The sequence below is a fragment of the Callorhinus ursinus genome, unplaced genomic scaffold (genome assembly GCF_003265705.2).
Source record: "Callorhinus ursinus isolate GAN/ISIS: 27379988/994484 unplaced genomic scaffold, GSC_fseal_2.0 scaffold10, whole genome shotgun sequence".
NCBI classification, from domain to species: Eukaryota; Metazoa; Chordata; class Mammalia; order Carnivora; family Otariidae; genus Callorhinus; species Callorhinus ursinus.
Window position 1 is genome coordinate 38,812,224 of NW_027397072.1, and position 26,188 is coordinate 38,838,411.

At 41.1% G+C, this 26,188-nt stretch overlaps 1 protein-coding gene across 1 annotated transcript in view; it reads left to right on the plus strand.

Annotated features, from left to right (window-relative positions):
- Positions 1-723: 723 nt before the first annotated feature.
- Positions 724-26,188, plus strand: part of EIF2AK3 (eukaryotic translation initiation factor 2 alpha kinase 3) — a 68,164-nt gene continuing 42,699 nt past the window's right edge. The window contains exons 1-2 of the mRNA XM_025868227.2: positions 724-1,280; positions 13,675-13,804. Of these exons, the coding sequence (XP_025724012.1) occupies positions 979-1,280; positions 13,675-13,804 (432 nt within the window). The 5' untranslated portion in view covers positions 724-978. The remainder of the gene's footprint in view (positions 1,281-13,674; positions 13,805-26,188) is intronic.

Consider the following 26,188-nt stretch of genomic DNA (forward strand, 5'->3'; position numbering starts at 1 on the left):
TGTGTGACTTTAGACAAGAGAGGGCAATGCACTGGGCCTGGGCTCCTTCTCCTTTATAACGAGGAAGGGGGCGTGTCAGGTAGACTGGATCCTCTGGAGGTCACCGGCATCTCTAGCGGCTGTAATTTCAGCACCAGCGTGGCCACAAGCAGGATACTCTCCTGAGCCCGCCCTGTCCCTTCCACTTCGGGGGACCACACCTCCTGTACCGTCACTTATTTTTCCTGCTTCGCTTTTGCCTTTCCAAAGACAGCAGGCTTTAGAAGAACCACAGTGGCAGCTCCTTTAAGGTCGGCCGCCTCCCCGCCACCAGGGACTCGCCTCGCACTCTTGCTTTCACTTGGGACCATCCACTTCCACAGTCAGAATCGGCCACGTATTAAGTGCTGCTTCCAACCAATCAAGAAGAAGTTACCTCACACCTTTGGAGGGGCATCCACTTCTACCAATGATCTTCCAACTCTTCTCTAGCGCCTCATTTTTTTTTTGAGGGGCGAGGGCAATCGCAGCGATGGCCAATCTGCTCCGGGAAAATGTATTCCGGTACTGCGGCGCCTACCAATCAGGTGAGAGGATTGCGGGGAGAGGCGATTTTCATTGGTAACCGCGTCCGGAAGAGGGCCGGGCCTCGGGAGAGGGCACTATGATTTGATTGGCAGGCGTGATGTTGACATCCGAAAGCCCACCTTCTCCAAGAGGACCAGCCTGGGTCTCCTGAGTGACGGTGGCGCAGCCAATCAGGGGGGAGACGCGCGGAAAGTTTGTTCAATGGGCGATGACTGAGGGAGGCTGTCACTGAGGTGGCGGTGGCGGAGGCCGGGCTAAGACGTGGCCGGTGGTGCTCCGCTCGGCTGTCCAGACCGTCGGGGCGGCGGCTGGGTGCCTAGCGCGTCCTCGTCCTGGTCGGGCGCTTCCAGCAGCGGGAGAGGCAGGCGTCGGCGTCTACACCTCCATGCCCGCACGCGGGGCAGGACGCTGATGGAGCGCGCCACCCGCCCGGGGCGGCTCGCACGGGCGCTGCTGCTGCTGCTGCTGGGACTGGCTCCAGGCACGGTGGCCGCGGGGCGCGCCCCGGACCTCCCCGCGCCGAAGGCGGAGGCGGCGTTCGGCCTGGGCGCAGCGGCCGCTCCCACTTCTGCAGCGCGGGTGCCGGCGGCAGGGGCCGTGGTTACGGCCGAAGTGACGGTGGAGGACGCCGAAGCTGTGCCGGCGGCCGCTACGGAGCAGGAGCCGCGGGACCCGGAACCCGACGACGAGGCCGAACTACGGCCGCGCGGCAGGTGAGGGGCGCAGGCTGAGCGCCGGGGCGGGCGACCCCGGAGGCCACTTGTTTACGGCACGTGTGCCGCGGACGATCGGGGGTCCGGGGTTCCCCCTCGGCTGTGGTCTCTCTCAGAGGATGGACAACTGGTGACCCGGGAGCGAGCGCGGGGCCGTGCTCCCCTCCCCCGGGCCAGCGACCGGCCTTTTCTCCGGTCCTTACTCGCAGGCAAAAGCAGCATCTTCGAAGGTGTCGGGGGGATGCTCAGAGAATGGAGCGCAAAGGTGGGAAAGAAACGTTACTTTCCCTCTTTTTTTGTTTTCGAACTTTTTTCGCGCTGCAAGGACTCCCTCCCCTTTTTCTTCCATGAGTCATCCCGTATCCCTGCTGGGTTGACAGCTGTTTGGGAAAAGAACTTTACAATGACATTTCTACATTTCCCTTTCAACACAACCCTGCAGTGGCCCCTGCACCAGAGGTGAGGTCAATATTTCTCGAACTGAGATCTGCAGAACATCTGCATCACAATCACCTGGGGATGCTGGTTAACTGTACAGTTTTTAGGCCCTACCCCAGTTGTACTGAATCAGACTTTCCTGGGGCAAGAACCTGGAATCTGCAAGTTTAACAAGCACTCCAGGCAGGTCTTGAACACACTAAAGTTTAAGAGCTGTGGGTAGGTCTTGCATTTTGGCAGTTCTTTGATATTTAGAGGGCTTAAGATAGGTAAACATTTAAAATAGGGTTGTCTTGGTTGATTTGCTTAGCCTCCTTAAAAATGTTACTGCAAGGTACAGGTTTTTAAACACTTTTCAAAACCCGGACACAAATGTAAGGTATTTTAGTGGTAAAGTATTTTGCAGGCAGCTGATCTCAGCACAACTGGGGAGAAAGTAATGTCCCGAGCATTAGGCAAATTAAACCAGAGAGGGCTAGAATCTGGATTAGAAAGTATTGTAAGCTTATAATGTAGCAATTACTAGATCCTAACTAGTTAGATTTAATTTTCAGTTAAATATCAGAACCTTGATCTATATACTTGCAGACTACTAAAACTGGATAAGTACTAAAATTTTCTAGGCACTGTATGAATGTTTATATATAGATTTTTTTCCCTTTAGCACATGTTTGACAATATTTTCATAGATTTTGCTGATGGATTAATTTTCCTGGAAGAGTGTTTTTGCTTATCTTAAGTTTCTGAAGCACCTGCTCAAAGTGTTACTTGAAGTAAAGTGAGATGTTTCATTTTTCTTAGAGTACAGATCCACCACCGCAGGTATTTATTGGCACTTACAACCCACAGGATGCCCTGGGGTTAACAAAGGTTAGGCAGCTAGTCCCTGTCTTCCAGGAGGAGGGTGTTGCCTAGCAGTGAGGATTGAATGAAGAGACCCATAATGACATTACAGAGAAGCAGTGCACATGAAGTGTCCTGACTGTCCCAAGGTTTTTATGGTGTTCAGTGGTTGGGGGTATGGGGGTGAAGTCGGTAAAAAGATAAGAGAAGGCTGTGGCCGAATGAGTTGGTTTGTGAAATGTGAGTAGGATCATGATGAGCAGACACTGGACTGGAGAAAACAGCAAGAGGCACAGAAGCTGGAAAGTATGTTTAGGGAACATTTTTGTTTGTATACCTGTGTGTGTGTGTCTGTCTGTCTGTGTGTATGAGGGAGATGCAGACATGCACACGTGTGCTGGGCAGGGAGTTGTGGAAGATGAGGCTAGAACGATAGGTTGGGACCAGATTGTATATGTTGAGTCTAACACTAGTACCATCGTCATCACCTGGGACATGTTAGAAATCAGAATCTGGCACCACCCAGATCCACTGAAGGAGTATATGCATTTTTTTTTAAAGACTTTATTTATTTATTTATTTGACAGAGAGCAAGAGCAGGAACACAAGCAGGGGGAGTGTGAGAGGGAGAAGCAGGCTTCCCGCGGAGCAGGGCGCCCGATGTGGGGCTCGATCCCAGGACCCTGGGATCATGACCTGAGCCAAAGGCAGACGCTTAACGACTGAGCCACCCAGGCGCCCCAGAGTATATGCATTTTGACAGGATTACCAGATGATTCCTGTGCATGTGACAGTTTGAGAGTTATTGTTTGAGAAGTGTTGTATAGGGTATCTTGAATGCCAGGTCTGATTACAGTTTGTTGTTAAGTGGGTATAGAACAGAGGGAAGAGATTTGAGAGCTTTGAGGCAGAATCTTGGTTCCTGGCAAATGAACTGATTCCTCCTCCTCTGGTACCCCTGTCCACAGATTGAGATGGGATGGTCAGAAGATGGAAACACACATGGGAAAGTGGGGAAATTGAGGAGAGCAGGGAAGAAAAGGTAAAGGGCTTGTTGTTGGACATGGTGACTTGGAGGTGCAGCCAGGCCATCCAGAGGGAGAGATTTCGGAGGCAGGTAGAAATGATTGTAGTTGGAGTGAGTTCAGGATAAAGAGGTGAAGGTGTGAGAAAGAGGAGGCTCAGAAGAAGACCTCAACAAATGCCTTATATTTTAGAGAAGATGAGCCAGCATAGGAGACAGAAATCCAGCTGTCTGGGATGGAGGTGTAGGGTGAGGGCTGAGAACAATGAGGAGGGATTTGTTGGTGAGCACACGTAAAGAATTTAAGTCAAGCAGCAGAGAGTGCTCAGATTGCAAGATGGTAAGGATTCATCCTTTTAAAGCCCCACTCCCTCCTTCGGGCACTGTTTGGCCTGACTGACACCTGACAGCAGGCAAGTTTATACATTCAGAGGAAGGAGCCTGTATAAACAGGTTGAAAAAGAAAGGAATAGAGGAGGGAGTGGAGGTAGTTGGAGAGGATCTCCTTGGCAAACAGGAGGACCACTTCCTTCTCAGAAACAAGGAGAGTGAAAATAGAAGAGTTGGGCCTGGCAGAGAGTAAGTGATCTTTGGCTAACAGAATTCTCTAGGAAGAGATAGACCCGTGTTTAGGGGTGTGCCTGGTAGCTTGAGATAGTGTGGAAAGTTTGAGAAGCCTTGGATAAGTAAATTGATTGAGTCAACAGAAGATCAATATGCAAAGTTTATAAAACTTCTTCCTAAGTGCTCTTTAAAAAAGTGAAAAACCAGAGAATATCAGTGTTCCATAATAACAGACCAATATCCTGTTTGTTTAAAGGAGATTAGGGGAACAGATTTGAATTAACCAAGCGTTTATCACAAACAGCTATGAAGAGCTATGGTACTTGCACAACTGTGTTAAAAAAGAGGGAGATGGGAAATTAAGGTCGCTATTTTTGCATGTTGTCTTTTGATGCCCAGGAAGCAATATGAGACTCTGGTTCATTTTTCTTCCCTTGATGGAGTTTTCATTGGTTTTATCCTAACTGCTTACTCTACATCTCAAAAACACGTGAATGAGTGAATAAACGTTTTTTCTTTAAAAAGTAGCTGAAATAAACTTGTTTTTCTGATAGCAGCCTTGTTAGTGCTTCTGTTAAACATTACATTTAGTTGAAATTTAAATGGGATGCTCGCTGAGGAAAGCTGGGAAGAAAGTTGCAATCTCGCCTCACTGCTAGATTTTGTGCACATTGGCATAGTTATGAGTTACCAGTCTCCTGACTCCCAACGCAAGCGGGCAAATTGCTAAGTGTTACTTGGGGTTTTGGGGATGGGATGGGCATCTTCATAGTGACAGCCTCTAATGACCTCAAGAGTTGTAAAGAACTAATTTTATCTTAACTGTCACACTAATTTGTAGCATATTTCTGCCTTCGTCTCCTGCCTCTGATTCCCCGCTAACAACAGTATTACTAAATTTGATGTTAATCTGTGGTGCTTCTTTAATTTGTCATCTGTAAACTGAATTCTTTGTATTTAATGAGATAACATGAAAATATTTTGCAAATGTGAGATGATTTCATTTTTTATTTCTCTCTCCTGTCTATCCTTTCACAGACTGATTGGATGTGGATCGTGGTACAGAATCTGGTCATCCTCAGATTTTCAGATTCATAATTAAGCTTTTTTTTTCCCCGTTAATATACCTATTGAATAATAGAATCTCCACATACAGTGTTGAAAGGGAACTCAGTCATCTGGTCCCAACACTGCTCACTTTTCTGACACCAGACTTTTAAAGTTAACTAGAAATCATATTTAAAGAAGAATTTATGCATAACTTTCAAGGCAAGTTGTACGCCAAAATAAACATACTTTAAGCAAGTAATGAATTATCCTTCCTGTCTACGATTGTCTTTTTTAGTTTAATTGACACCTGGGCTCTAGATATGCTATGTGAGAGAATTGAGGAAACTGTTCTTTATTTGAACTCCGAAGCCTTTACACACCTAGGCATTTTGCAGAAAGGGACTGGGTCTTCATCAGCTGCTGTGAGCTGTAGCTCCAACATGCCTCCTCATTTCCTAAATACTGCCTGAGAACTCCATCTGATTTTTTCCTCTGTTTGTAAGAGAAGTTCCTGAACATTTTTACTACAAAATATTTTAAAATACAAAGAGGAGAACTTGTAAGTTACAGAACTAAATGTGAGGGGGGAAATTAATTTTATTTTTTATTTTTTCACCCTGTTCTGTTTGTAAATGACCATTTTGATTAAAAATGTTTCCTAGAACAAAGTAGAAAAAGTGTGTCCAAAAATGTTTTAATCTGATAAAGGATATATGTCACTTATGTCTATAACATTGAAAACGTAAATGGTATTTCTTTAAGGTGTAGCTGATATGTCAAAGTTATAAAATATAATTGGTAATTTTTGACATGTTTGTTTTGATTTGGGGCAGGGCTAGTCTTGTGATGTGTTTAAATAAAGGAAGTTTGATTTGAAGATTTACTTAGTAGGTGAGGACTAAGAAGTATAGTCCAGTTAGTACTAGTTTGTTTATTAACAAGAACATATGCTTTCTTGAATAAGAGCATGTGTTTAGGTGGAGGATTCTTGGCTACATCAAAAAGCAGATTTAAGGGGCGCCTGGGTGGCTCAGTCATTAGGCGTCTGCCTTCAGCTCAGGTCATGATCCCAGGGTTCTGGGATCGAGCCCCGCATCCGGGCTCCCTGCTCGGCAGGAAGCCTGCTTCTCCCTCTCCCACTCCCCCCTGCTTGTGTTCCCTCTCTCGCTGTGTCTCTCTCTGTCAAAGAAATAAATAAATAATCTTAAAAAAAAAAAAGGCGGATTTAACCAAATCACATTTTTAATTGTGTAGTTTTTTCCTCTCCCCCCCTTCCCCCAAAGAAAGAAAATGTGCAATTTAAAAATAAGCAGTTGTTAATGTAGAAACTATTTACTCGATACAGTGTTCCCTGTCACCTGCTTCTCTTTCACATCGGAAATTTCTACAAGTAGTAAGCCTCCTTTAGAATTATTGTATGAAAAAAGACTACATACTGCATTACTGCATTCATATAAAGGTCTAGAAAGTGAAAGCTAATCAAGCCACAGAAGGTCATGGAGTAACTTAAATTCACACTGCCAAGTAAAAAAAGCCAGTCTACAGAATGTATGATGCCAACTCTATGACAAACACAAAAAAAGCAAAACTGTAGAGAGAACAGTAAAAAGATCAGTAGTTGCCAAACACTGGGGAGAGGAAGGGAGGGATGAATAGGTAGAGAACAGAGGATTCTTAGGGCAGTGAAACCATTCTGTATGATACTGTAATGGTGGATGACGTTACACATTTGTCAAAACCAAGAGAACTACACAACACAAAGAATGAACCCTAATGTAAACTAGGGTTTTAGTTAATAATAATGTTATCAATATCAGTTCATCAATTGTAACAAATGTGCTACACTAATGTGAAATGTTAATAATAGGGGAGAATGGGGGTGTGGAGTAGAAGAGGTAGATGGAAACTGAATTTTCTGCACAATTTTTGTGTATAAAACTGCTCTAAAAATAAAGTTTATTAATTTACTTAAAAAGAGAAAAAGTTCAAGCTAATCTATAGTGACAGAAGGCATAGCAGTGGTTGCTAGGGGCAGGAGGGCCAGGGTAGGTGGGAGTGATTACAAAGGGGTATAGGGAAATTTTTGTGGTGATGGGTATACTGATTGTGGTGATGGTTTCATTGGCATACATATATATGTCAAAACGTATCAAATTGTGCACTCTAAATATGTGCAGTTTATTAAATATCAATTAGATATCAATAAAACTCTTGTAAAATAAAAAAAAGAATTATTGTATGAAAGAATTCAGCATCTACTTCTCAGACTCTGATAAACTTAATTGTAAATAGGCAGGTATTCTGGGTGACTTAAGTGAGAGCAAACAGTTTTTTAAAATAGGATCTTCATTGGCATAAGGTTATTTCTGCTCAGTTGAGGGCAAATCAGAGCAGTAACAGGATAAATGGCATCTTGATGAGATTTCTGGAATGAATAAAAGCTGCATATTGTAGTAATATAGTAGTTGCTACTTAATGAAAACGTACCGTTAACAGAATGATTGAGTTTAAAAACCTGAATTCATGCTTCTGTCCAAAACCTCTTACTTAGTGCATGACTGAGGCAAGTCACATATTTTCACATCTTTCTCAGCTTCTGTCTTGTTTTTGTTTTATATGTACCATAGTGTCTGCCCTACTAAGGTGTTTCATTCAACAAACATTTATTGCATTTCACGAGTAGATAAATGGGCAGCTGAGCTAGCCCTTGAGCCCCAAGTCTGACAGGGAGATCATTGTGTTAAAGAATTAACTACACTAGAATGGATAGTGAGTGACATAGGAGTAGTTTGAGAGTAAAGACAATGGAAGTATCAAGTGAGTGAGTCCTTGAATGTCAAGTGTCAAGGCGGGTCTAGGCTGCAGAGCCCAGAGCAGTGATTCCCAAGCCAGGGCTCCTGGACATCTATGGATCTGCAAAGGTAAAAATGGGGATCCATGAGATTGTCAGTATTTTTAAAGAACTGAATGGAATCGGATATCCAGTGAGGAGAAGGCTAATTAAACAGTCAAGTTTCCTGACTTTGAACTAGAATTGTATCAAACTTAATATAGTAATCTTAGCTATGTCTTTTCAGAAATCTTCAGTATTTTGATTGGTATGAAATATTTCCTCTAAAAATGGGGGAGTTCATTAGAAATAATGTTTATGGGGCAAATGAAATAATTTAAGATGTGAGATAAAGAATAAATTAAATGGAACTTTGTTGAAAAGTTAAGAAACGTGTGTGTGTGTATGTGTGTTTGTGTGGCAGTGGGGTGGGGGATTATGCCTGATTATGAAAGGCTCTGTGTGCTATACGAAGCAGTGTAGCCTTTATTCTGTGAGCACAGGAAGCTTCAGAAGTTTATCACATCTCTATTATAGAAACAAAACTGTTGGAACTGCAGAGGGGACAGAGACCTGAGGCAGGAAAATATGTCAGAAAGGCTTTTGAAGGTGTTCTGATGAGAAGTGAGAATTGGTTCTAGGACAAGGGCAGTGGTAATGAAGAAGAAGGAAAAGATTCAAATCTTCGGAAATAGAATCAGTAGTAGCTGACTGTTGTCTAAATGTAGAGCGTGAAGGAGAAGATAGACTTGTCTGATGCAAATGTTAAGTGACAGGGTAGATGGAAAAGGATGTGGGAGAGGAGATTTATCTTAACACACTGTGGGGGTAACAAGTGTGCCCTGCTGAAAATGTAGAACTAGAGCGAGGAGAGAGACAGTGGACTGTAAACACCGATTAGGTTTGGGAGCTGTCATGTTACAGGTAAAGTCAAAGCTGTGGGCATTGGCTGAAGCCAGAACTCCATGGCCTGCTTCCTGGAGATTGAGAGCACGAGGAATTATGGGGTGAAGGGAAATGGCCCTGTAGAGCCTGGGGAAAGGAGAAGGTCCAGAATAAGGAGCCGGCCACTTTTTCAGCGCTGCTGCAGGACAGACTTGATGACAATAGATCTGGCAGGAGGAGATTGTTGAAAACCTTCTTGAGAATAGCTTCGAAGAATTGGGTCATGGGTAAGAGAACAGTGCTTGCTGTTGAATCATCCAAACAAATGCCTTTGTAAACTAGAGCAAGGTGTAAGTGAGAGATAGAAGTTTCCAAAGAATTTATTGGCCGAGTTGGCCAATAGGCCTTCTTCGTCCAGGTAATGGATTATTTTTTTACTCTAAGGAAACAGCCCTTTGAACTAAGTCAGTATTTCCCAAGCTGGTCTTATTGCAAGACTCAACTGGGGTATTGTCAAGCTCTAGCTCCCAAGCCCCGTCTGGGGATGGGACCCATGAATGTTTACTGGCTTTTAACAAGCACCCCAGATAATTTTTATGATCAGACAAGTTTGAGTTATGCTGACCCAGGGAAGTAGTCATGTCTTACCTGTGAGAAAGCAAGTGGAATGAAGCTGTGAGCAGAACAAGTGCAGAGTCATGGGGATGTGAACATAGATCTGACTTCAGAGCTCCAGTTCTTAAAAAGAAAAAAAAAAAATGCTCCAGTTCTTTCCACTGGAAATGCTGCCTCTGCAGTCCCTTCAATTCTTGAATAAGTAAAGGGCTTTTCATCTTGTTCATAGAAACCTGAAAATAGAGCGAATGGATTGTGGGGAGATAAAATGGCCTTATATTCTCCCTATTTGGGGAGGGGGGATTCATTTTTCATCTCTGATTGGTGTTTGTTCTAAACACTTATTGCTGTCCTCTGTTTATCCCTGCATTTAGCATTATCTATCTGCTTGATGCTTTTCTCAATCAATAGTATGTCCATGAGCATCTCTCTCTTAGAATGTGATTAGACATAATAGTCTAAATTGTAACATCTCTTTTATGCCCTGTAGTGCTGCTCAATTTCAGCCACAGCAGAAGGGGTACTTCCTTTCAGAAACATGCTTGGGAAGGAGCCCACAGTGAATATTATGGCTAGCTTGTAGCAGATGAGAAAGTGAAGGGTTGTTTTGTTTTGTTTTGTTTTGTTTTTTTAAATGCCTGACAGAGTTGTAGGGGATTTACTGTTATTCCCATTAAGAGGGTTAAAATAATTAAGGGTACCCCATTCAAATCTAAGAACCAGATTACATTAAGTATCAAAAGCAGTTAAGAGAATAATATACTTAATTGTCCCTGCCCACATGTTTGTATTTCTTTTAATTATTACTCAAATTTACACTTATTCGCTAGATATCGTACAAAATCTGAAACTATCGTGTTTAAAAAAATGGAATCCTTGACTCAGTTAAATGCACCCTATATGATAAATTGTCAGTGAAAGAATAGTTAAACATTAAACTCCAAGTGACTTATTAAAATGTGTTTTTATATACACATAAGACAAATATGCATGTTTTATTGTTGGGTTTTTCTTTGTTTTGAAGATGAGACCTAGAGTTTTACCATTCTCTGCATACCTCTAGCCCAAATACCTACATACTCAAAAAATTACAGGTTGTTTTTTTTTATAAGTGGAACATCTAGGGTGAAAAACAACGTTCATTCTGAATTAAAAACAGAAAATAGTATCTCAAGTGTTGCAGGGGTCTACTTGATTTTTCATGGGTTAACACTGCTTGCTTATACTGAGTTTTGTTCCAATTAGAGTAATTTTCATTTAGCCATTTATTTGTGGTTAATGATTACCGAACAGAATAATTAGACATTTCTAGAATGGTACTAGGAAAGAGTTAACTTGGCTCTGAACCTTCAATCATTAACTTAATTAGATTCTGTTGCTTTTATTTGTAAATTGGCACATTTAAGGTATGAATTTTTTATACCCTTCATTATAAAATAACTTTCTTCCTCACAGTATCTGTCTTCTCCCCTAATTCCTGATACATCTCTTTAGAAAGCAGGGTAATGTGTGGGGAGGGGAGTTGAGTTGTGCCTTTCCTTTTGGTTAGTTATCTAAAATTACTAGAGTTTGTTATGTGTCAAAAATCTTTATTTTCACAAATTAGACTAAGAGTTACCATTTGAAAAATTCAAAATCAGAATTAGTGTATAGTTCGGGAACTAAATTAACAATTGTATTTATTCACTTGATAAATTTATTCATTTGATAAACAATTAAGTTCTTTGAAAGGTTTCAAATGAGTTTATTGAACTGCTTTGTCTTGGTCAACTTACAGCTTCACTTTGAAGTGTACTTCAAAGTGAAATTGCCTTGTACTTCAAATGAAATTGAAAAGATAAAAGTTGTATTTTATAATCTCAAAGTGGAACATAAATATGTGTACTTGGAATTTGCATGGTCTTTGAAGCAGACAAATATACCTAACAAATTCACAGAACAACTGTATAACACATTCTTTCATTCAAGAAATATTTATTGAGGGCCTGTTACATATTTGGGAGGATATGTTCCAGGCAGAAGGAACAGTAGTTGCAAAAGCCCTGAGGGAAAATCATGATGTGTTTGAGGAATTGGAGAAATCATTCTGCCATATAAGTCTAGTAGGCAGTTAGGTATATAAGTCCAGGGTTCAGGGAGAGATACAAATTTGAGAGTTGCCAGCATATAGATGGTATTTTAAGCTATGAGACTGGATGAGACCATCAAAAAAAAGTATATGTAGATAGAGAACACTTTGAGAGATAGAAGAGATGAGGAAGAACCAGAAAATGAAACTGAGAAACAGTAGCCTACAACTAAGGAAAAAAAAAATCAGGATAGTACAGTGTCCTGGAAGCCACATGAAGAGTGTGTCTCATGAAGGGCAGGAGATGTCACTGGTCAGGTGCTGCTAGAAGATCAAGTGAACTGGGACCTGACCATAGGATATTTCAATATGAAGGTCATCGATGACCCCAACAAGAACCTTTCAAGTGAAGTGGCAGAGGCAACATCTTGATTAGAAATAGTTCAAGACAGAAGAAGGGGAAAGGATTTGGAGACAGAATGTATAAGAACTCTTTCAAGGAGTTTTGTTCCAGAGGCAGGCACAGAGTGGATTGGAAGCTTAGAGGGGGGAGAATGGCTCATTTTGTGTCACTGGTTTGGTTTTTAGGTTGGGGGAAATAATAGCAGGTGTGAACGGTGAGAGGAATGCTCTGGTAGAGGGGGAGTAATTGATGTGAGAGCAAGAGGAGAAATGTGAGGACTGGCAGAGAGGGATCTGTTGTCTAAGCAGAAGTGTTGGTAGTGCATGGGACCATGAACAATTCACCTGCAGTAATAGGAAGGAAGGTAGAATTCACAGGTCCAGGTGGTGATAAAGAGAGACGTGATGGTGGGATTTCTTTTGATTATCCCCAAGATGAATGAGCTTGGAGGAGCTTGTGCTGGAAGTTGAGGAGAAAGAAGAAATAACATAGTTTAACCTAGACCAGTGAGTGAGTAGATAGACCAGGGAAGTATGCCGTGATGGTGGAGCATCATTAATAGCCCTTTTCACATTGGTGATCATGATTAAAGTGAGTCCAGTCAGCATGATTATGTTTTTCTTTGGCCACATTCAACGGCACAGAAGCGAGAGTGAGAAAATGCAGAGCATTGGATTTAACCAGGGTTGGAGTTCTGCTAGGCACGTGTGACGTGTGAGGGGCCAGGGAGTACTCAAAATGAAGGATTATGGGATTTAAACTCAGTAAGAAAAAAGTGAGGGCCTAATGTTGGTGAAGCTTAGGGTAAAAGTGACAGGATCAATGGCTTATATGCGCAGGTGGGGTCATAGATTAGTGGGAGTGAGGGAAGGAGAGGAAATGAGCCGGAAAGGGGTTGGTGGCAGGGGCTCGAATGCTTGAAATTTCAGTGGGGCGGGGGAGTTGTGGTGATTGGTAATGCCAAGGGCTAGGGTCTCACCATGGCAGTGGATGAGGCAGGGTAAACAGATAATGAACACCCAGAGAATGTGTTAATAGTGACAGTTAAACCAGGAGCTGAAATCCTCAAGCAGTGAGGCTAGTGACCCCAGGGTCAGTAGACAATTACTAGGAGGGGTAGTGGGCGGAGCAGTCTGATCCTGAGGATTTTTAAAGAGGAGAGAAGGAAAGTAGTCGGGGAAACGGCAATGAGGTGCAAGGAGCACCCCCACCCTGTTACGGGGCCCAGTGGTTAAGGGTTTTGGAGCAAAGAATTCTCTTTGCTTCAGAAGAGATGGTCTCAGGAAGAGCCAGGTTTCTACTCAAGCAAGAAGGCAAGTAGACATTCAGGGAAAACTGTTCCAGGGTTAGGGCTTTCAGGGATTTGGGAAGGGAAGAAGGGGACGGCACTGGGAATGTTGAATTCCACGTGGGGATTACAGTGTGAGAATGGGGGGTGACCTAGGAGTCTGGGCCTTTTCGTAAGTGACGTAAACAGATAAAAGGCAAATTGCAATGGTCTTGGTGGGCTTTAGACAGAGATAGCAAGACTGCAAGTCTTCTGAGGAGGTGGGCCCCCCTCCCCCAGCAGACAGAGGTCTGGGGATGGCCTGGTTTTCTTTCCATTGTATGCAGTAAGTGCCCGATATCGTAAATACTTCTTTAACTTTGTCTTATTAATTTTTAAATTTATAGATCATTAGTGATTATCAGCACTTTAGATGGGCGAATTGCTGCCTTGGATCCTGAGAATCATGGTAAAAAACAGTGGGATTTGGACGTGGGATCCGGTTCCTTGGTTTCATCCAGCCTCAGCAAACCAGAGGTAAGAATTTTCTATTAAATGTTGATTGGAAACAGCTATAATGAGCAATTGCTGATACTAGTAGTATGTGTTTGCTTATAGTGCGGGGGCTCAGGGCCCAATGGCCTAGGTGTGAGGCCTGTCTGCCTTTTTTATTTTTTAATGTTTTATTTATTTATTCATGAGAGTCAGAGAGAGAGAGGCAGAGGCAGAGGGAGAAGCAGGCTCCCCACCTAGCAGGGAGCCCGATGCGGGACTCGATCCCAGGACCCTGGGATCATGACCTGAGCCGAAGGCAGATGCTTCACCATCTGAGCCACCCAGGCGCCCGGCCTGTCTGCCTTTTACGAACTATGTCCCCTTCCAGCAACTGCTTAACTTTTCTGTTCCTCAGTTCCCCTCCTTTAAAAAAGGTGGCTAATGTCACCTACTTCTTAGGATTGTTTTGAACATTAAATGAGTTCATCATATACATGAGTAACTGAGAATACTATCTGCTGTATCAATGCAATATAGCTCATTATCTGAGCTATAATATGATCATCATTTCTTCCCCCTTATTATTATCACAAGGTGCCTAGGAATAAAAAAACAAACATAAGTAACTTAATAGTTTGAAATATATACTGCAAAATCCCATAAATTATTCCCTGCATTTTCCCTCAAGCATACATCCTAATTGTAAGCATGAGATTTTCTTAGTGTGTAATTTTAGACAAATTTGATAATTTGCAAAAACAAAAAGAGAGATGGTACTTCTAAAAACTCCTGTGACACATGACTCCAAGACTTGGGCAGCAACTTAGCTCCTCAGAGCTTTAGTGTCCTTATCAATAAGTAAGGACACTGCCTACTTTGCTGAGGTTGGGGGCAGGTGAAATGAGAGAAGTTCATTTTTCTCGCCTTTTGTCTTGACCCTGATAGATGAAGTTTCTGTCCTATTCTAGAGCTTTATTCTCTAGTTTAAGTCATTTAAAGTAAGGCCCTCTTTTGAGTTTGACTGCTGACATGGAAGCTGTCACCTCTGTTTTCCAGAATACCCTCAACCTTCTATCTAACCAGTCTGTTCCTCTGGGACAATCCCTCCGGGTGCTCTTTTTTTTTTTTTTTTTTTTTTTGCTCATCATCAATTGTTCCCTTTCAGAAAGCTTTCTAGGGGCGCCTGGGTGGCTCAATCAGTCAAGTGTCCCAACTCTTGATCTCAGCTCAGATCTTAATCGCAGGGTCATGAGTTCAAGCCCCACGCTAGGTGTAGAGCCTACTTAAAAACAAAACAAAACAAAAAGCTTTCCAACTGGTATCAAATTTGAAAAAAACAAAACCTAACATGAGGGGCTTAAGAATGACCTGATTTGTGGTGATGGAATTTTCTGATGGGGATAATGCAACCAGCGCCCTATCTGCTCTTCTGTAAACCCAGCCTGGATGCTTTCCTGAAGCACCCAGGCCGGTGCTTAGGGAAACAGCACTGTCCAGTCTCCACATTTGTGTGGGCTAAGCCCTGACTAAGCTTTCAGAGTGCATACTATTTATCAAAGGGTACAGTTTGCTGATACTTGAACCCACTGCAAACTCTAGATCCTTTGGATAGAATACTTGTGAAATGTTGAATCTCAAGTATATTCGCAAAGTTTCATTGTGTCACCCTTACACAATAAATGACAAGCTCACTGGCCACCTTCCATTGCAGGAGAAGAATCTGAGGCCTCTTTGCATTATCTAGATTTTCATTTTCTATTTTATGGAAAAAAATAGAAAATGTAAAGATACTGACCATCTGAGATAACATGACAGATTTCCTAGACTTTACTGCTGCCCCAGGTTCTTGAGACCATTTCTTGAAACAACACTGTTTCCGGGGTTGTAATACACACCTTATGTACTTTACACACAGTGTAAGCCTCATAGAGATCTTCCCGAGGTTGATGTGTTGGTGTCATTTTATAGAAGAGAAAACTGAAGCTCTGAGAAGTTATCTGCTTGAAATTATAGACCAGCTAGATGATAAAGCTGGGATTGAACCCAGGCTTGTCTGACTGTACTCCATTCTGCCTGCTCTGGGGCCATCTCCCCATCGTGGGTGCACCTCCCCATTACAAACTCAGACTGCTCATCTACTATAGCAGGTCTCAAACTGTATTGTCCCATGACCCTTTATATTCTTAAAAATTGTGGAGAGTTCCAAAGAACTTTTTCCATGGGTTGTGTCTATCTAGACTTAAACCCTGTTAGAAATTAAAAAGGAAATTTTAAAGACTTGTTATTAGATCATTTAAAAAATGAACCCATTGATGATAGCATAAAAACATATTTTTATGAAGAATATTTTCTAGTTTAAAAATATTTTAGTGAGAAGAGTGGTGGCATTGTTTTGTATTTTTATAAATCTCTTTAATTTCTGGTTTAATAGAAGAAAACAGTTTTCATATCTGCTTCTGCATTCGATGAGTTGCATTGTTGTTTTGGTTGAGCTATATGAAGAAGAAAATCCAGACACATACATATATGTAGTTAGAAAAGGGAGATGTATTTTAGAAGTCTTTTCAGATGATTGGGTCATTCTTTTTTGATACTATACCAAAACAAGTGGAAGGTTCTTAAAGGTTAGTTGCACTGTAGAATCTGAAACTATATCAGTGAACATTTTGTACTCTGTTATGTCAACATCCATATTGTCTGTCTTGCCTTTTACTCATGCATGATGTTCTCACATCATTTGACAAATGTTGATTCAATGAGTTATACAGATCTTCCAGATGTTGACCTGTTTCTTGATAGAATATTTTAAACAAATTTGCTATTATCGCCACTGATCTCATCAGAAAAGTCTTTAAGTATTGGGAAACTGTTGAGCACACATTGGTAGAGAGAGATTTTCCAAAATCTGATTTTCACTTGAAAACTTGAATTTTACCACAAATATGATTAGTTGTTTTCTTTGAGGTGAGAGATTCACTTTGTGTATTTTTGAGAAAATGTCTGACAGATACCCAAGTCTCATAAGCATCTTTTTCCCCTCAGTTTTTTAAGTAGAAACAGAGCTCTATGAACAGACAGTTCACAACTCGATCACAAGTGCTTTTCCTCAAGCTGTGTTTCATTCAGTATGTGGCAGAGGTGCTGGTGCATACTTCCTCCGCAGTTATGCTAGAAGAGTAAAAAGATGTGTACTCAGGTCCCAAAAAGAATGAAATTAATGCTTTCTATTGCTTCGTCAGAACATTCTTGAGTGGAACTTTTCTCTTTTCCTCTTATTCTTTTCTTTTTTTCTTTTTCTTCTTGCTGCGAGTGTGTGCCAGTGAAGAATACAATGACTGCTAGTTTGGTGCTTGATTCTCTTAATTTTTGTGCTAAGGCACTAGCAGTTTTAGTCACCATTGCTTTTTCTTTTCTTTTCTTTTCTTTTTTTTTTAAGTAGAGTGTGGAGCCCAGTTCCCGGGCTTGAACTCAAGACCTGAGATCAAGAACTGAGCTGAAGTCAGGAGTCAGATGCTTAACCACCTGAGCCACCCAGGCGCCCCTAGTCACCATTGCTTTTATACCCTCTGCAAATATCACCACAGTAAGAAAGCAAATAACACCTTAGTAGCAAAACTTTTTGACTCTCTGCACCTCTGAAAGCATCTACAGACCACAGTTTGAGAATTGCTGAGCTAGTATGTGATAGAAAGATAAGAATATTTGTAAGATAAAAAGGAATGTATTGTGAACTTGAGTCATCTGTTCCTCCGCAAGGTGTGCATTGCTCAACATCTATAAATTGTGTTCAGAAGTTGGACAAAATGCCACAGAAAGGACACGTGGGTGGCTCAGTTGGTTGAGTGTCTGCCTTTGGCTCAGGTCATGATCCCAGGGTGCTAGGATCGAGCCCTGCATTGGGGGTCCCTGCTCAGCAGGGAGTCTGCTTCTCTCTCTCCCTCTGTGCCTCCTCCCTGCTCATTCTCTCTCAAATAAATAAATAAAATCTTAAAAAAAAAAAAAACACAGAAAGAGGATCAAAAACTGCTATTTGAAATGCCCTGAATATGATGCATAGACTTATAATACCTTTTTAAATGCATCTGATACAGTATTTTATGAAGGTACCTAACTTTTTGTGAGAAATAGTTAATTTTCTCTGCCTGAAGCCCAGCGTTTGGTACGGAGTAAAGCCGAAGCCACCCAGTGACGGTAGGTAGATCCATGGGTCTCTGTGGGGATCCTGTATTAGAACGTTGCTTTCTCCACACTTTCATCAGGAGTGGTATGAGGATGAAACAGATAAAACCTAGAAGGCTAGGGAAGATGTATTTCCTGTGGAGCAATTAGTAAAGCTACTTATTAATCTAATGAAGAGGCTTTGATAGACTGTGTAATAATTTTTTTAAACCTTTATTTATTAAGTAATCTCTACCCCCCAATGGGGCTTGAACTCATGACCTGGAGATCCAGAGTTGCGTCCTCTACCGACTGATCCAGCCAGGCACCCTGACTGTATAAAATTTTTTAAGTTACTGGAACGCCTGGGTGGCTCAGTCGACCGGGCGTCTGCCTTTGGCTCAGGTCATGATCTCTGGGTCCTGGGATCCAGTCCCGGGTTCAGCAGGGAGCCTGCTTCTCCCTCTCCCTCTCCCCCGCCCCTGCTTGTGCGCTCTTGCTATCTCTCTCTTTCTCTCTCAAATAAATAAAATCTTAAAAAAAAATTTTAAGTTATTAATGGTAGAGCAATTGGTGACGAATCACATGTACTTTTGCTGGAATAATAAAGTAAAGCCACACAGGAACTTCTTACAATGTGTGGGATTGTGGAGGAGGGGCTGGGATTCAGGGACTTGAGTTCTAGTCAGGATTCTTCTATTAACTGACTAGATGGCCTGGCTAAATTCTTCAGTTCAGTAGAGCTTTAATTTCCTTCTCTGTAAAATTATGGGATTGCACTAAATCTTAAAGATTGTTGTAACTTCAGGAATCAGGTACCGTCAGACACATGAAAAATATAAATGAATTATCTAGAGGGAGTTTGCAATTCCCCCCCATTTTTTAAAATTACATTTAAAGATTCTTTAAAAAATAAAGCACAAATTCATTAGAAATTACTATTAGGTGCATATGTTATTGCCTCCTGGCCTGCTCTGATATTGTCCTTAACCGTCTCTGACCAAAAGGCATATAAAATAGTATATTATGTTGCTTTAGTGGTGTTTTGATTATGTCAATGAAAAAATAAACTCCTAGAGGATAAGAGAGATTAATGGTTCCATTAAACAAGCGTTTTACATTACATTTACACTGGTATGCTGTAGGAAGGTTGAGGTGTCTTGGGACACAGATCTGATTTGCCACTCTTTCCTCTTGACTAGGTAGTTACAAACTTCCTCAAAAGAATAGTGATAAACCAAGCTAAAACCGTGTGTGTGTGTGTGTGTGTGTGTGTGTGTGTAAGTTCACCCCATTAGCTGTTACAGATGTGCCCTAGGTTCTAAGCCTAATACTTACATAGTAGTAGCTAAGAATTTTGTTTTTAATTTTCAAAAAGACCACCTGAGGTGAAATCTGATTTGCTTTCCTCTGGTAATTTATATGCAGATTAAATCTTGGAAAAGCGCTGAGGAGATTTGGCTGTGATTCTTCATTGGTTGTCTTATTCTTTTTTTAAAGATTTTATTTATTTATTTGAGAGAGAGAGCTAGAGTGCACGCACCAACAGGAGGAGGGGCAGAGGGAAAAGCAGACTCCCCACTGAGCAAGGAGCCTGACTTTGGGCTCACGAGGACCCCAGAATCATGACCTGAGCCAAAGGCAGACGTTTAACCGAATGAGCCACCCAGGCATCTCTCATTGGTTGTCTTAAAATTTTGTTTTGTAACATATTAGCATTGTTTTTCTTTGGGGTCTCTGGGTGACATTTGGATCCCTTCAAATCTAAGTAGATATAATATCCTTGAACTATCTACCTTTTTGTGTTTTGGAGCACATTTATAAACACACAGAGACCTTCCTTATCTTTATTTAGAATGCATGTTATAATTGTATACATATAACTAGGTTGTCCTTAGATAATACCTGTACCTTTTCTTTATTTAGAGATACCATATTTGTTTTTTGTTTCAGTTTTCTGTTAAAATGCCTTTTTCTCCCCCCTCTTAAAAAGAACAAACAACTCTATTGTAAGACTATAGTTAGAGTTTGGGGTTTTGTTTTATTTTCGGCATGTTTCTCCCCAAGGGACACCGCCTTTCTGTTTCAGACAGGTGCAGAAACAGACAACTATGATGCTAGAGCTTTCCAGCCTCCTCCTCACCCCTCATCAGACTCCATTCATTAAGAAGGGCCTTCATAGGTGGGGGGATCCTTTGAAAAGGGTATACTCTTAATGGTTAACATGATTTGTTTACAAAGAGTTCATCAGTAGACCCTCAGAGTAGTGCTTTTATTAAGAGAAGATCCATAATCTCTCTTAAAGATTCTGTAATTTACACTGAAAGATGTCTGGTCATTTTGCATTTTTTCATTTGTACATAAACCAGCACATTTTGAGCCTGGATCTGTCATTGAATATTGCGATTTATTTGGAAAAGTCACTGTCATTTGAGTCACGTAGCAAGGCAATATGTAAATAATTGCTTAGGTTAATTGCTTTTCTTTTAATTATAAGAAATGAAACAGTGCTTTGATTTAATTTTGTTTTATTAATCCCTTAGCATGGCTGAAAGCGTTGCTGTGAACTAAAACGGTTTACTCTAGCATTCATGTTGCCAAGTGAGAAATTGATTTGACCTTATTTTTTAGGAAATTGACTTTGCATGCATATTATCTACTTCATGAATGTATAATGATCTAAATGAAGGGAGAAATAGTTACTAAAATCTATGTTTTCATCATGAATGTGAAAAGTGCGCTTAAAAGTTAGTCTGATAGTTTTCCTTGAGGTATTTTGTTCTATAGGTTGATTATAGGTTGAGGAAAGAAAGAATGAAATAGTTATTATCTCCTTAGCATCTCACTGCTCTCGGGTGTTAAATCACAATCTTTGATGACAGTAAATAACCAAATTGCTTCAGGATTTGTTTTTTCTTCAGCATTTCCTTTATAAAAAATTAGAAACTAAAAAAAGTCTACATTTCCTGTTAAGCAGGTCACATGGGATGCCTTCTCTAATACCCAGATCTACTGAAAGATCTCATAATCCCTCATGTTAGATCATCTAAGGAGTTGTTAACCAGGCCCCCTTCCTTAGTCTGTGAGGTATGATTCCCAGGAACACTTTATTTTCAGCAAAAAGCTTTCTTTATTCTCCCCATCATGGTAATTTCAAGGTTTTCAGGGAAATAAAAAAAGTTTTTCCTTAGCACAGTGCTGGAACATTTTTTTTCTCTTAACATCACTAATAGTCAATTCTGGCATCTTATCATCTAGTCACTGGTTTTTGTTTAAGTTACCATTTTATGTCCCATACACAGTGTATCATTTTTAAAGAAATAAAATATACAAAACTATGCCTGTTAACTTTAATATTGTTCATCTTTGTGATCAATAAAGTACAGAACTTCTACATGATAAAGGAGAATTTTAGGGTTGGTAGAGATTTCTGGTAAATCAAGACTGGTAACAGTTTGATGTATTTAATTCTTACATTGAATTCATCTTTATTTGGCTTTGAGGCTTTGTTTTTAAATGGGTGTTATAAATCCAGGTTGGGAAAGAAATCATTGATATGGCATAGTTCAGCTTTCTGCTTTCTCCTTGAATTTACTTTTGGAGAAGCTATTTAAATTCTAAAAGCTTTTTTGCAATTTTTGAAATTTGGTGTTCATGAACCATAGTTACTTTCTGAAGTTACCTTATAGAGATTAAAGGAAGGTTCATAATGAATTTATAACTACTCAGATGAAGAGTTTATATTTTTCTTTTAAACATTTTTCTTTAATAAGCATATATATTCATACACACATGAATTACATTAGAGGTTCAAAGTAGCATTACATATACAGAACAACGTTTGTTTGATTAGTACTTTAGAGTGTGTAAAGTGATACCAAACCCATTCTTATTTAATCCTTACATAACCTTGTAAAATATTCTTTTTAAATGTTTTAATGTTTTTTGTTTGTTTTAGAGAGAGAGTGCACATGAATGGGGGGGTGGGGATCCTAAGCAAGTTCCACTCCCAGCATGGAGCCCAACTCAAGGCTTGATCCAAGACTCTGAAATCCTGACCTGAGCCGAAATCAAGAGTCAGACACTTAACCTACTGAGCCACCCAGGTGCCCCGTAAACTAAATATTCTTATTAGCCCCTGTTTTTCAGATGACAAAATTGGGGCTCAAAATGTGTCAGAGATCTGTCTGATGTAATAAAGCCAAGACTCAACCCTAGATCTTTGGACTCAGCCCTTGCCCTCTTTCTGATGCTTCATGCTTTTTTTGTTGTTGTTTTGTTTTTGCATAGTCTTAAAAAACTCCCATCATCTAAATATTTATTCATTACAAGGGAAAAATAGTTATTGTACAGTGGGGAAACTTGGCAGACCCCAGACATCTCCTTAACCAAGTGATCAAGGTTAACATTAACAAAAATAAGACTTATCAGATATAATGCACTGAGAAGAGCACATCATCATTCCTGTGGTTTTCTTGCCAAAAATGTATAACCTCAATCTAATCACGAAAAACCACTGGGCAAAATCACATTTAGGGACATTCTACAAAATACCTGACTAGTGCTCTTCAAAAGCCTTAAGGTCTAAGGCTTTGAACAACAAAGCAAGACTGAGGAACTGTCACAGATTGAAGGAAACAGAAAAATTGGATAATACAATATGTAACCCTAGACTGGATCCTGGACCAGAAAAAGGACATTAATGAGAATACTTGTGAAATTTGAATACAGTCTATAATTTAGTTAATGGCATTCTTCCAATTTCTAAATTTCAAGATGGTAACATTAGGGGAAGCTAGATGAAATGTTTATAGAAACTATTTGCACTATTTTTGCAACTTTTCGGTCAGCCTAAAATTATTTCGAATTACAATTTTAAAAAAATCCATACATTGGGGGAAAATTCCCAAGAGTTCCTTTTCCGACAGTCTTTTGTAAAGAAAGAATCTGAAATACAAAAGATGTGCATCATAGTGTTATTCATAATTTTAAAATTTAGAAACAACCTTTATGTTCCTAAAAAGGATGCTGGTTAATAAATTATGATCTCTGGGCTCTTGGATTTAAACCGAACCTGTGCACTGTTGACACCCCAAATATACGTCTGTGCTGGTAGAGCTGAAGGCTGGCTTCACATCTATACATAGAGGAAGGTCTAAAAGTCACATCAAATTAGTATCTGCCACCTCAACCTCAGTCTTCCCTGTGGCTTAGCTGAAACCTACAAGTCATCCTTGAGTTCCTTTCATATCCTTGTCTTCCAGGCTGCTCCATTAACAAGTCCCTTTGGATCCATTTACTCTCTCCAGCACCATTGCTCCTCGTGATGCAAGCCCCTACCACCTCCCTTGGACCACTGCACAGGCCTCCCGATTGCTCCCCTGTTTCCTCTGTTGTCTGCGGTCATCACTGTCCATGCTGCCATCTGAGTGATGTTAAAAGAATACATCAACCTGTTCCTCCTCTGCCTAAAGCCCCCCAATGGTTCCCTATTACGTATAAAATAAGGTTCAACTTGCTTACCATTCCCTGCTGGATCCTACAAGAGCTAGCCAGGCTTTGAGCTCTGGGCGTGTCCCTCATCCTCTCTCCTCCTCTCTCCTGTGTTCTGGCCAGAGTGGCTTCACTTCATTATCTTAAACAACAATGCTTCATGCTTTTTGAAATACGTCAGTACTTACCCATGTATTTGTGTTTTCTATAATAATAATTATAATTCTTAATGTGCTTTATCCAGAATAATTGCTGAAAGACATGTATAGAGCAGACTTAGCTTGCTGCTCAGCATATTGTGAGCATTTAATGCCTCTTAAACATCCCTAGTGGGAGAGTCAGAGGTATCTGAACTTAACACATCCCAAACGGAACTCCTCTTTAGTGGGGTGGGAGTCCGGCAGGACTGTGCACTGGGGTACAGCAGTGCCCGAGACACATGAGATCCTTGCCCTGGTGGAACTCATGTGGCATCATGTGGAGCCAGCTGGGGACACAGATAGAGAATAATTACAGTGTAAATAATATAGTTGAGCTGTGGAAACGGCCACATGGAAGGGTTGAACTAAGAGATTTAGCAAGGAGGTCTGACCTACCTAGATAGGAGGCCAGAGAAGCCTTCTCAGAAGAGACGATGTTTACAACTGAGATCCCATGAGGAGAAGGAGCTGCCCAGGCAAGAGATGGGCAGAGTGGCAGGGAAAGGCTGCTGTGGGAGAGGCGGTGGTCTTTGTGGAGGCCTTGCAGTGGGAACTATCAGAGGATGGCACTAAGAGTGAGGGCTGGGAGAGAGCAAGAGAGACGAGCCTACTGAGGGAGGCTGGGGCCAGCTGATACAGGGCCTAGTAAGCTGTGTTGAGCATTTTGGATTTTATCCTGAGCCATTGGAAACCAATGAAGGATTTTTAAGTGGGAGCGATTCCTCCACAGTCAAAATGGAAAGGATTTCTTGACATTCTTTTTTGCTTTGAGACTTTCCATGAGACTCTGATAAAGCAAATGGTTGTCTCAGTGAGGCATTTGTATTACAAGCCAGTTATCGCTAACTGTGGAAGTACTTATATATATAAACACCAACTAGCAGTTGGGGAAACCCGGAAGAAAATAGGAAAATTCCTAAAATTCTACTAAAAACAATCTGTTGAAGCACTTTTTTCTCTGACTTATCAACTCTCCTGGAATTTTTAAATGTTAGAGTTCTAGAAGTTTGGGTGTAGGTCGCCTTCTCACCCTATTCTCTTTCAAGGGGATTGTGTCTCTGTTCCTATGACAGCAGCAATTCTAATTTTTCTCTTCAGCCCAGACCTCTCCTCTGAGCAGCAGACCTGTACAGGCAAATGCCTCCTTAACATCTCTGCCTGGAGAGCTCCCAGTCCCTCGGAACTCATCATATGTAAACACACTCCTGTTCTTCCTTTCTGTACCTGTTCCTAAGTCACTCCTAAATCCTCCTTTGGTCTTAATTTAATTCCAGAGAATGTCAAAATCCCTTTCTGTTTTGACTGTGGAGGAGTTGGGGCAATAGGTATAGGAGTGGAGAAAAGCAGGAGGCCTATGGATCCCCAGAGTGGTAGAAACATCAGTAGTCTGGGAACCAAAAGACACATCTTTTAAAATAGCCGTGGAAGGACACCTGGGTGGCTCAGTCAGTTAGGTGTCTGACTTTGGCTCAGGTCCTGATCTCCCGGTCCTGGGATTGAGCCCCGTGTTGGGCTCCAGACTCAGCGGGGAGTCTGCTTCTCCCTCTCCCTCTGCTCCTTCTCTCCACTTGTGCCAGCTCTCTTTCCGTCTCTCTCAAATAAATAAATAAAATCTTTAAAAAAAAATAGCCATGGAGACTCAATTTGAGGATCAAGTACAGTAAGTTAATGTGGGGAGTTTTGTAAAACGCTGTAATGTTAGTTTTTGTCCAAGGTCACATAGCAAGTGGCATGCAGAGTCAGGGACCCAGGAATGAGACAGGATGAGGTGCGCTCATCTCCCTGTGCACACGGCTCCATTTCATACATTGGATGCCTGCTGTGTCCCCATGTTAGCAAAACAGCTAGCATGGCCAGGAAAGTAATTGTTCAGGGAAAAGGGGATTTCCACATAATAAAAAAGCCAACACTTCCAATGGAATGTTTTTCTTGTATTTTACATCTTCCCAGGCTTCGTGAATTTTATCTTTTTATTCCTTGAGGTCATCGTTGGAAGCATCAACTATTGTGTTATTCTAGAAATGCTTGGAGTTCTTGAGGTGAGACAGAGATTGTGTGCCCCTTTAGTGAATATTCTAGAATAGCTTTTTCTGTCCTTTCCTTTACAGTCTGTGTTCATTTTTCCTTATCTGTACTCTTGACAAGTCTGAGTCTTACCACACGCTTTTTATAACTCCCTTCCCTGCCCTCCTTTTAACTTTATTGCTTCTTAGCTTGTACTTGGGACTTGGCTTTTGTAGCTCTCAGGGCCAGCGTGTTCTTTCTCCCTCTTTCTTGGTTAGGGAAAACACTGGATGCAACTCTTTGGATTTGAAAGGGTTTAATGTCTTAAGTCACTACTTGAGAAAATAACAGTGTATGCAAATCTAGCTTCCAAAGCTACAGGAGGGAAAGTTCTTGTTTATAGAAAAACTCTCACTAATAAATGCAGGAAGAATATAGAATTAGAGTCATTGTTTTATTCCCTTTATTGAAATAATAGGTCATCAGTTGTGAAAAATTGATGGAACACTTTAAAATGGAAAGATCAGGCTGACTCCCCCAAATCTACTAATTAATAGTAACAAATATGACA